This window comes from Seriola dumerili, unplaced genomic scaffold (genome assembly GCF_002260705.1).
Source record: "Seriola dumerili isolate Sdu_G_001 unplaced genomic scaffold, Sdu_1.0 BDQW01000191.1, whole genome shotgun sequence".
NCBI classification, from domain to species: Eukaryota; Metazoa; Chordata; class Actinopteri; order Carangiformes; family Carangidae; genus Seriola; species Seriola dumerili.
The window spans coordinates 7,230-18,992 of record NW_019174446.1 but is presented as its reverse complement, the minus strand read 5'-3'; the positions used below and the strand labels follow the sequence as shown (position 1 = coordinate 18,992).

Genomic DNA, 11,763 nt, shown 5'->3' with positions numbered 1-11,763 from the left:
ATTCAACTAATTCATCGAAACATATCATGGGGTTGTTGTTCTAACATCAGCTGTTTCCTTCTGGATGTGTTCGTTTCTTGAATTGAAGAGAGAATCATCAAAATGTCTGGATGAAAGATTCCATTTCCATGAAGCAGAGCAGTAATATCCTCCTCATGAGCTTCATGACACCATCTAGTGGACTGATAGTAGAAGTACAGCAGCTGATGTCAGCTTCCTCTGCTTCACTGTTGTCTGACTGCATTCAAATGACACTGATATGAAACAGAGAAGAGGCGCCAATCAGTGGAGGAGCAGCTGATGTTTTTACAGGAAAAATTATGTAAATTTCAGTTGATGTGAAGATGAATGATTTCTGTTTCTCTCCACATTAAGGTGTGTGTGGGCTGATGTGGATGTGAATTCAGCAGCATGGATCAGTGTGAGGACAGAGAGGAGGGAGCCCCTCCCTCTAAAACCACTCTGTGTGGGGAACATGAGAGCCAGACCAGAGCTCAGAGGTGAGATGAGGATCTCTAACTGTCTATGACTCTTGACACTGACACTCATGAGCTCAGCCCTTAGATCCCTGCACCATCATTATTCATTCAAGGTTCTGTGTGTGTGTGTGTGTGTGTGTGTGTGTGTGTGTGTGTGTGTGTGTGTGTGTGTGTGTGTGTGTGTGTGTGTGTGTGTGTGTGTGTGTGTGTGTGTGTGTGTGTGTGTGAGTGTGTGTGGTGAAGTCCAGAGCAGCAGGACACACCAGACTCTGCTGGACTTGGACTTGGACCTGGACCTGGATCTGGACCAAGCTTTTACGCCTTCAAAAACAATGTCTCCATGATGCTACCATTATTTTTTAGAAGACAACATTCTTCAGTGAATTTCTCCACTCGGTGGCTTTCTTCTATGACTACCAGGATCAATGAGAGAACAAAATCCTGTGAATCTGAACCAGTCTGTGAATCCATCAACAGTGATTTGTCTGTGTGGCATCCTTTCAAAAAGGGATTCAACTCTGTTCAAAGGTAAAATGATGTTGAAAAAGTGTTTGTTTTTATTCAGAAAATTTCAGTTACTCTGAGTAAAGGATTTAGTTAGAACTATTTTGAAATATACACCTTTCACAGTGGAATTTGAGAAAACATTTAGTTTAACACCTAAAAATTAGGGGTTTCATAGTACAGCTAAGCCAAGATAGTACAAAATTTGCTTTATCACAAGTATAAAGAGAAATTACACTGTTTATCTCAGCACTCTCATTCCTTCATCATCATAATTCACCCTTAAGCTCTGTGTGTTTTGTGTTGAAGCCCAGAACAGCAGCATACACCAGACTTTGCTGCACCTGCTCCTGGACCTGGACCCAGCTGTGTGTTCATGAAGGGCAGCCAGTCAGTGACTCTTCCTCTTGAATTCAGACAATCTGTTGACAGAAGGTCAGAATTTATACCCGACAGAAAGGCATTTCACACTAAAGGTTAATTGTTGTGTTGACTGAACAGAGTTTTCATCAGTTTTTATACAAACTTGCACATTTATCAGTTGTTTTTGTTTCAGGATCCAGCAGCAGAGACCAGACTCCCCTGAACCCAGCTGTGTGTCTTTAAAGAGCAACTTGTCAAAGGACTTAATTATTCACTTTAAAGGACAATGTCCATCAGCTGAGATGTAAGTGTTTCTACCTGTTGTAAATGTGCACACTGGAAGGTGGAGGTAAAACTCATGATGTGGTTTAAGTACGGAGATAACTTTTCCACATTCAGTCTCTCCTGGAAGACATTCATAGTTGATCTCAGTTATTCTCATGAAAAGTGACAATTATATTGTATGAAAAATGAAAAAAAGAGCTGAGAGAGAAGTTCAAACCCTGCTGACTTTCTCACCTCCACACAGCTGACCAATCACTGAGGAAGGTGGGTGTTTCAGGTGCTGTTTGACCATCTGACAAACACCTCTGATGGAGTAAACTGATCCCTTGAAATGTTACTGATTCATGTTTGTCATTTAGTCAGTGAAACTTTACTGGTTCATTGTTTCATACTGGAAGCTGCCCAGTACAACCAGTCTGATACACAGCACTGAGCAGCTCCACTGGAGCAGCTGGAGGTTCTAGGTGCCTTGCTTCAAGGCACTTGAGCAGTGTTCAGTGAGGAAGGGAGAGCTGTATGGAGGGTTGATGAGAGCTGTTGGGACTAAACCAAACTGACTAATGAAGCCAAACATTGAGCTGAAAGCTACAAACAGCTGCAGACTGAGCTGTTGATTCTCAGTGGGATCGGCAGGACTAGTAACCTTTACTACTATATTCAATATAGTATGATTCCTCCACAGAGTGGACCAGGAGAGCTTGGAGGTTCCCAGTGGTCATTCTGCCCAGCAGCATCAAACACAGTTGGACTCTATATTTATGGTCTGTGCATGTACAACAACTACTTCTACATGTGCTCTGTTCACAATAATCTCCCTGCTGCACTTTTAGACCAGTGGATTGTCAGTTTGTCCAACATGAATCTGATGTTTGGCTCCATGATTTTAGTTTGATTGTGTCATTCACATAGTTTTCTGTTCCAGCTACTGGAAGAGGACATTGTCACTTTTGTGAAGAAAGAGCTGAAGAAGATCCAGAGGGCTCTGAGTCCAAATTACCCAGAATGCTCAGAGAGTCAGAGGGAGGATGAGGAGGTGTTGGGTGGTGAGGATGAAGAGCAGAGGAGGAGCAGCAGAGAGGCGTTTCTGAAGATCACAGTGAACTTCCTGCGGAGACTGAAGCAGGAGGAGCTGGCTGACTGTCTGCAGAGCAGTAAGAGGATTTCTCTAGAAGTTTAACATGATGGAGAAATGTTTTGTCATAACAAGAGATAAAGACATTTCGAGCACACCCTCCTAGCCCACCCTAAATCTCCAATACAGCATAAATAATACAACATTTAGTATTAATATTTTGCAGAAGGGAAGTAAAATGAAAAATAATAATGATAATTCAAAACAAACACACACACACACACACACACACACACACACACACACACACACACACACACACACACAAAGGGATTAATGTACATGAGATGTGAGATTAATTATCTATTTGTCAATACAGCCCAGGAATGGGCTCTGTGTCTTTCGAGAACAAATCCTGGCATCCTACAGTTCATTTATAAAAGATATTATGTGTACCATTGTTCAAGCTTCGTCATTACAGCGCCAACATAAATCATCTGTCTCCCAGGCCAATTTAAGACTGTCAAGTTTAGGTGCATTGTTATCCCTAAAAAGGTTGTAAAAGATTTAACCCCCACCTTTAAGGCATACATGTTTTACTAGATTTTGAATTTCAGTGATCAGGTCAGGTTTTAAGAACAGTGTCTAAGTGGGAGATATTTCCAGAAGTCTATATTTGTCAGATTATAGTGTTATTTCAGGTATTAAAACAACACCATCTGACTATTTTCATATAGGTCTGTCAAATGCAGGATTCCTGCTTTAGTCCACTGGTACCAGCAGAATGGCGGGTTTATGCATTATGCATTATGCAATTAAACCTTAATAAAACGTAAACAGGTGAGTTATATAAACAGTTGTTATGAAGGAGGAAATTAGCTCTAGAGACCAAGAACAGAGACTGTTTTTATACCAGGCTGTAAACATGTTTATTTTTGCTGTAAGTTGGACATTTTAACATGGGAGTCTATGGAGATTGACTCACTTTTGCAGCCAGACTCTAGTGGTCATTAAAGGAACTGCAGTTTTTGGGACTTCAGTGTTGGCTTAATTTTTCAGCTCGGGAGGTTGATGGTTGGTGGTGAAATAGAATTTTACAGTAGATCTCTATTGGAAAAGGAAATGCAGGGTCCCTCTACATTTGAAAATAATTATTTATATTGATCTAAGGCAATCTCCCCCTGTGATTTATGTAGTTCTTGGTATAAGTCATGAAATATTTTGTTAATTTCCCTCGTGGTAGTGTTGTTAAGTGTAAAATGGCAAATAAAGAATACTGTTTATTTCAAATCTCAAAGTATTTATTTTATTCCAAGTTTTTGATCTAATCTTTTAATACATTGAAGCTTGAGATGTTTAAGCTGCTATTCTAAATTAAATCATTCTAACACTCCATCCTCTTTTTAAGTGAGTTGTGTTAAATTAGTTGCCCCTTCAAAACTGCCTTTAATGCATCCCAGGTTATACAAGGTTTAGAGACAGATCCATCATTGTGTGTCTTATATTCTTCTATGGCAGATGTTATAAAAGTATATGACGCATGAATTTGTCATTGCCTATTTTTCACCTCATTATCTGAAGTTGCAACTGGTGCATGATTTGAGAGAACAATGTTCCACAATGAAGCATTATGGATCTGGGTTACAAGACTCAAGTAAGACTATACAGTATAGTCAATTCTGAAATCTGATGGGTGGATGGGAAAAGATGTGAAATGTGTTTCTCAAGAAGATGAAGCAAGGGCCAGATATCTACTAGACTGAGCTCGCCCATAATTGAATTAATGGCTGTACAGTTCTGAGGAGTCCCCTGTCTGCCCCCAGTTTTGTCTAATTGGAAGTCATTAACCTGACTGAAGCCTCCTCCCAGTATGGTTTCCAATAGTTCTTATGACATTACAAATTGATAGAAGAAGTCAGGAGATAGCACATTCAAATACAGTATTCATGGTAGCGATTCTATCTACCCTCCTGATCAGTATCGCTTTTAGACACTTGAAATACTTGACCAATCCACCCTTTCTTAAAATTCTCAGATTCCTCCTCACTCAGGCGAGTCCCTTGTAAAATTACAATATAAGATCCATTTTGTTTCAAATAACTGAGAATGTTCTTATGTTTAATAGGATGGTTATGACCTGAAATGTTCCATGAAACCACATTTATGAATCCCATATGTGGGACATTTACTCTCATCTCAAGACATTGGAAATAAGTTCATATATACATTCTTTAGGGGAATGAAATTGTTATATTTTCTTTATGAATTATGAATCAGCTATATATATTTTTCTTGTGTTTTCATTCAGGACATTTTGCTCCAGTTTGTCAACGAGAACTCAAGTCTAACCTGAAAGAGAAGCTCCAGTGTGTGTTTGAGGGAGTTGCTAAAGCAGGAAACCCAACACCTCTAAATAACATCTACACAGAGCTCTACGTCACAGAGGGAGGGACTGGAGAGGTCAATGATGAACATGAGGTCAGACAGATTGAAACAGCATCCAGGAAACCAGACAGACCAGAAACAACCATCAGACAAGAAGACATCTTTAAAGCCTCACCTGGAAGAGATGAACCAATCAGAACCGTGTTGACAAAGGGTGTGGCTGGCATTGGGAAAACAGTCTTAACACAGAAGTTCACTCTGGACTGGGCTGAAGACAAAACCAACCAGGACATACAGTTCACATTTCCATTCACCTTCAGAGAGCTGAATGTGCTGAAAGAGAAAAAGTTCAGCTTGGTGGAACTTGTTCATCATTTCTTTACTGAAACCAAAGAAGCAGGAATCTGCAGGTTTGATCAGTTCCAGGTTGTGTTCATCTTTGACGGTCTGGATGAGTGTAGACTTCCTCTGGACTTCCACAACACTGAGATCCTGACTGATGTTACAGAGTCCACCTCAGTGGATGTGCTGCTGACAAACCTCATCAGGGGGAAACTGCTTCCCTCTGCCCGCCTCTGGATAACCACACGACCTGCAGCAGCCAATCAGATTCCTCCTGAGTGTGTTGACATGGTGACAGAGGTCAGAGGGTTCACTGACCCACAGAAGGAGGTGTACTTCAGGAAGAGGTTCAGAGATGAGGAGCAGGCCAGCAGGATCATCTCCCACATCAAGACATCACAAAGCCTCCACATCATGTGCCACATCCCAGTCTTCTGCTGGATCACTGCTACAGTTCTGGAGGAGGTGTTGAAAACCAGACAGAGAAGAGAGCTGCCCAAGACCCTGACTGAGATGTATATCCACTTCCTGGTGGTTCAGCTAAAACTAAAAAACATCAAGTATGATGGAAGAGCTAAGACAGATCCACACTGGAGTCCGGAGAACAGGGAGATAATTGGGTCTCTGGGAAAACTGGCTTTTGAGCAGCTGCAGAAAGGAAACCTGATCTTCTATGAATCAGACCTGACAGAGTGTGGCATCGATATCAGAGCAGCCTCAGTGTACTCAGGAGTGTTCACACAGATCTTTAAAGAGGAGAGAGGGCTGTACCAGGACAAGGTGTTCTGCTTCGTCCATCTGAGTGTTCAGGAGTTTCTGGCTGCTCTTCATGTCCAACTGACCTTCATCAACTCTGGAGTCAATCTGATGTCAGAACAACAATCAACCTCCCAGAAGTCTGAACCAAGAGAAGATGGATCTGCAGAGACACATTTCTACCAAAGTGCTGTGGACAAGGCATTATGGAGTCGAAATGGACACCTGGACTTGTTCCTCCGTTTCCTCCTGGGTCTTTCACTGCAGACCAATCAGACTCTCCTAAGAGGCCTGATGACACAGACAGGGGGTGACTCACAGACCAATCAGGAAGCAGTCCAGTACATCAAGAAGAAGATTGAAGAGACTCCCTCTGCTGAGAAAACCATCAACCTGTTCCACTGTCTGAATGAACTGAATGATCAGTCTCTAGTGCAGGAGATCCAACAGTCTCTGAGATCAGGAAGTCTCTCCACAGATGAACTGTCTCCTGCTCAATGGTCAGCTCTGGTCTTCATCTTACTGTCATCAGAAAAAGATCTGGACATGTTTGACCTGAAGAAATACTCTGCTTCAGAGGAGGTTCTTCTGAGGCTGCTGCCAGTGATCAAAGCCTCTAACAAAGCTCTGTAAGGCCCTCTTCAGATCTGCATTAGCATGCATCGTCAGTGATCTGATCACAAATAGTCAGGTCTAAGTATGTAAGTTCACACCTGCTTTTAAAATGCATCTCCATTGACCATTTGTGATTGGATCTCACTTCCTGCTTTATATACAGATTAACAGGTATGTGTTGTTGTTTTTAGCAAATCCGAAAGACAGGTCCGTTTTCAATGTGCGCGTGTGTGTGTGTGTGTGTGTGTGTGTGTGTGTGTGTGTGTGTGAGTGAGAGAGAGAGAGAGAGCGAGCAAGGCACAGAGGGGTTGAGCGAATTAATTTGTACAGCTCTACAGTGAAATCAGGTTTTAACCATTTGAAAATATTTTGGTTTCATTCTAAACTGTGTTGGACTAATCAGACTGAGACAGAGGACGTCAGTAGAGTAGCCGGTCCTTCAGTGTGGCCCAGGACACATTCACGTTCACACTGCTGAAAGAATGTGGACACATGTGGTCCAGACCACCTCTGAATGTGGTCTGAGTGATCCGATCTCAAATGCGTCTTGGGTGCGTTCACACCTGAACTTAGAGCTGTCCACTTGTGATCGGATCACCTGAGATGGATGTTAATACCAGGTCTGAACAGAGCTATAATGTAGAAACAGTTGGATTTATTAACATTATACAAAGACACTGCTATCTCTTCAAAGTTGAGAAAATACATTCCTTTCTTTATTCCTTATTATCATCTCTTCAGACTGAATGGCTGTAACCTCTCAGAGAGAAGCTGTGAAGCTCTGTCCTCAGTTCTCAGCTCCCAGTCCTCTAGTCTGAGAGAGCTGGACCTGAGTAACAACAACCTGCAGGACTCAGGAGTGATACTGCTGTCTGATGGACTAGAGAGTCTACACTGTGCACTAGAAACTCTCAGGTTAGTCTGAGTAATAGTGTTTTAAATGATATTGGAAATTTAACAAATGTGAACTCTGGCTAATAAACAAAAATTTATCCATATTTTAATAGTGTGATTTAGAATATTTCATCTTTGTTCATTACGGTCCTATAATAATAAACTGCTGCGTTTTGAGCCTTTTTAAAAAAGAACAATTAGAATTTCAGTCCTGACACAAGATTACATATTACCAAAATCAGCAACTTCTCACTGTTTAATTTTAAGGTGTACAGTTGACTTTGATCAAACTGAGCAAATTTAAAGTCTTTTCTGCCCAGAGTTAACCAGGTCTATGATTTCCCTGTGAACCACAGCACAAACTGAGACCTTTGTTTTCTCAGAATGTTCTGTAGTCCAGTCCCAACATTGGAGGTAATTACAGTTTAACACAGATGTCACTTGCTTTCTTGTTTATTCATTCTTCTTCAGACTGAGTGGCTGTAACTTCTCTGAGAGAAGCTGTGAAGCTCTGTCCTCAGTTCTCAGCTCCCAGTCCTCTAGTCTGAGAGAGCTGGACCTGAGTAACAACAACCTGCAGGATTCAGGAGTGAAGCTTCTGTCTGATGGACTAGAGAGTCCACACTGTGCGCTGGAAACTCTCAGGTCAGGATTCATTAACCTGTTTAACTGATGCAATTCAAAATCAGATTTATATTAGTGGATAACCATCTAATGTTTGTAGGATTGTGTAAAGTACATTTTACTAAAGTTCAGCAGTACTTTCTAAACTCATCTGATTACTTTCCATCAGAATCCTTTATAATTTTCTATTGTTTTTGTTCTGAAAAATAAAATTTGATGTTTATCTTTAATAGATGATGTTTATGTTGGCTTCACTACAGTGTAAGAGCTGCTGCTATCCAACTAGCTAAACCCTTGCTTCTAAAATGATGACTTGAGTCATAGTAGACTTTACTTTCTGTTAACTATGGCTCTTTACAGCACCTCACACAGACAGAGTGAAACCGTAACAAAGACAGCATAAAACAATCAGCAATTTGATGGGTAATGTTTTTCCCAATGTAAATACATGTTTAAAAAAAACAGCGTTTTTAATTACAAAAGAATCAAACACTTTATGTAAATAACGGTCTTAACATTACCTTAAGTACAAATATGAAATTATTTATGTACGACATTGCCTCTGTGGTGTTTACACTGGGGATTAGAGTATGTACAAAGCATGTAGGAAGTGTCCTTTGCAATCTAAATCCTCTAAAGGATAGTTTGGATTATTTGATGTGGGGTTGTGTGAGGTTGTCATGCAAAGTCACTGTATTACCTGCAGTTGATTCAGAACAGCACGCTACCAGTTAGGAGAGGCAGCAAGGAGCACCAGCACAGAAGCTGATAGGTGTGTTGCTGTGGACAGGGCCAGCAGTAAAAACTTGTTTTAGACGCTTTTAAAAAATGGTCACAGAGAAAATCAAATATCCATTCAAATGTACACATGATTTAGAAAATTTTCAGCACTTTATCTTATCTTATTTGTTACTTTCCTTTGGTATTACATTTTCTTAACTGCTGAACTACTATATTCCTACACACAAGTGCATCTCTTGCGCTCAGTGTATGAAGCCACAGCCGCAGGTCAGCTGAGTGAATCAGAATAAGCTAAACTTTTCTTAAGATTTTGAAAATGGTGAGTGTTTGTGCTTATCCATTCTGTTCAAAAAAGCAGTGCACTGGGATGGGCTTACATGCATAATGCCACACACAACCCCACATCAAATAAGCCGGACTATCACTTTAAGCATGACAAACACTCAAAAAATAAAAGTCTATCCAACAATATGCCTTAAAGTCACGCAATAATTAAGATATCTTCTTAAATTTGTCTCAGACACATTGTACTAGGACCAAAATGGGCCAGAACCACAGACAACAAAACAGAGCACCATGTGTTGACAGAAGGTTCTTGTGTGTTGTTTTGTGTGTCTGCAGTCTGTCAGGCTGTCTGATCACAGAGGAAGGCTGTGCTTCTCTGGCCACAGCTCTGAGATCCAACCCCTCCCATCTGAGAGAGCTGGACCTGAGCTACAATCATCCAGGAGACTCAGGAGTGAAGCTGCTGTCTGCTGGACTGGAGGCTCCAGACTGGAGACTGGAAACTCTCAGGTATGGAGAAGCCTGCTGCAGCCACAGACACTTACTGATAGAGGAGAAAGAGCTGAAACATTTTCTGTGTCACAGCTGATGACAGATCAATATAGATGAGTGAGCTGACTCGTGGTTTCATCTTATTTGTTGTGACATTTGTTTGTGTGGCTTGAGAGCAAGAGACTGAAAGTGTGCCTCACACCAAAACCAATATCAAATTGAGAACACAAATAATTAAATATTTTCTCCATGTCAACACCATGCTTCGTATAATTACAAGATGAATGAAGACTCCCGTTCATTTTTCTCTTTGATGAATGTACATCCGAATGCACATACATTTGAACAGAATAATGAAATTATCTGTGTATGAGAGCCGTGTAATGTCCATGTTTACATGCTGAAATAGAGTGCGGTGGTCTGACCCTGCACCTCCTTTCAGGGTGGAGCCTGATGGAGTCCGATGGTTGACACCAGGTCTGAAGAAGTGTAAGTGTGTTTTCAATTTGATTCATGAAAAAAAGCAGCACATTCAACCATCTTCAAACTGTCACATCAGTCATTCAAATCACTGATGTCATGAGTCATCATCAAACTATCAATTAATGATCAGATGATAGATCAATAACTGCAGCTGTATTGTGTCTTGTCCTCTCCATCAGATTCCTGTGAACTCACACTCGATACAAACACAGTGAACAGAAACCTCAAACTGTCTGACAACAACAGGAAGGTGACACGTGTGAGAAAGGATCAGTCATATCCCTATCATCCAGACAGATTTGACCAGTGTCCTCAGCTGCTGTGTACAACTGGTCTGACTGGTCGCTGTTACTGGGAGGTGGAGTGGAGAGGAAAGGTTCATACATCAGTGAGTTACAGAGGAATCAGAAGGAACGGAGACAGTGAAGACTCTTGGTTTGGAAAGAACGATCAGTCCTGGAGTCTGATCTGCTCTGATGTTAGTGGTTACTCTGTCTGGCACAATAACAGAGTGACACCTATCTCCTCCTCCTGTGTCTCTCACAGAGTAGCAGTGTATGTGGACTGTCCTGCTGGCTCTCTGTCCTTCTGCAGAGTCTCCTCTGACTCACTGATCCACCTCCACACATTCAACACCACATTCACTGAACCTCTTTATCCTGGGTTTGGGTTCTGGTCCTACTTCTGGTCTGACTCCTCAGTGTCTCTGTGTTGAGTGTAACAGAGAGTCTCCTGTTAGAGAATCGCGCTCACTCTTGAACAGATATTTCAGTCTGTACGTCTGTCTCTTTCACTCACATGTTTTCAGATTCATGTATTAAATCAGTTTAATTTTTAAACTCTCCTAAATGATGTCTTTTAAACTTCTTCCTCTTCCTTTAAAGACGGAAGCTATGATTATTACAGGATAAAGATGTTGACTTTTACTTCTTTAAGATTCTGTCATTGTCTTGTCTTTTCACAATAAAAGCATCAGTGTGAATATCAGTGTTTTGTCTGTCTCTGAATCTGACAATTTAGCTGATTTAGTTCAAACTAAAATGCTGTCATGGTTTGCTTAAAAGGACAGAAATTTACTTTTGAAAGCCAATGTCCATAGGAAATACTCACATTTTTTATGAGAGAAACAGGTTTTTTTTTTTTTGTCTCAGTCTCTCAAGCTGTTGGAAGACTTGTCAAACGTTTTGATGGGGTTTAATCCTAAACAGACTCAATGACGTTTCAAATCCAACACTAGAAGTGAAAATTCAAAATCTGTCACTACATCAGAGTGGTGACAAATTTAGACATTGTGTGTTTCATCCTGAGCATGTCAGAAAGTCCGACACCCAGAGTTGTCTCCATGTCTCCATTATCTCTGGCCAAATATTTCAACTGTCTTAAGGATTTTTGCAGTCATGGGTTTAAAGACTAAAGACTCTGAAGGAAACTTGAAGTGGCAGA

At 41.0% G+C, this 11,763-nt stretch overlaps 1 protein-coding gene across 1 annotated transcript; it reads left to right on the top strand.

The window, feature by feature from the left end:
- The first annotated feature begins 381 nt into the window (after positions 1 to 381).
- LOC111227688 (NLR family CARD domain-containing protein 3-like) lies at positions 382 to 11,035 on the top strand. The gene is made up of 11 exons (XM_022753323.1): positions 382 to 480; positions 988 to 1,007; positions 1,293 to 1,418; positions 1,540 to 1,634; positions 2,316 to 2,392; positions 2,554 to 2,782; positions 5,012 to 6,815; positions 7,543 to 7,716; positions 8,167 to 8,340; positions 10,280 to 10,326; positions 10,500 to 11,035. The coding sequence occupies exons 1-11, from the start codon at positions 412 to 414 to the stop codon at positions 11,033 to 11,035; spliced, it is 3,351 nt and encodes a 1,116-aa protein (XP_022609044.1). The 5' UTR covers positions 382 to 411.
- Positions 11,036 to 11,763: the final 728 nt, after the last annotated feature.

What these genes read in the sequence shown, in the direction of transcription:
- LOC111227688 (XM_022753323.1), top strand. Translation starts at nt 412, where the DNA reads ATGGATCAGTGTGAGGACAGAGAGGAGGGAGCCCCTCCCTCTAAAACC. An exon ending in TATTCACTTTAAAGGACAAT is followed by an intron (nt 1,635 to 2,315) that starts GTCCATCAGCTG and finishes TCCTCCACAGAG; the next exon opens with TGGACCAGGAGAGCTTGGAG. An exon ending in TGTGCACTAGAAACTCTCAG is followed by an intron (nt 7,717 to 8,166) that starts GTTAGTCTGAGT and finishes ATTCTTCTTCAG; the next exon opens with ACTGAGTGGCTGTAACTTCT.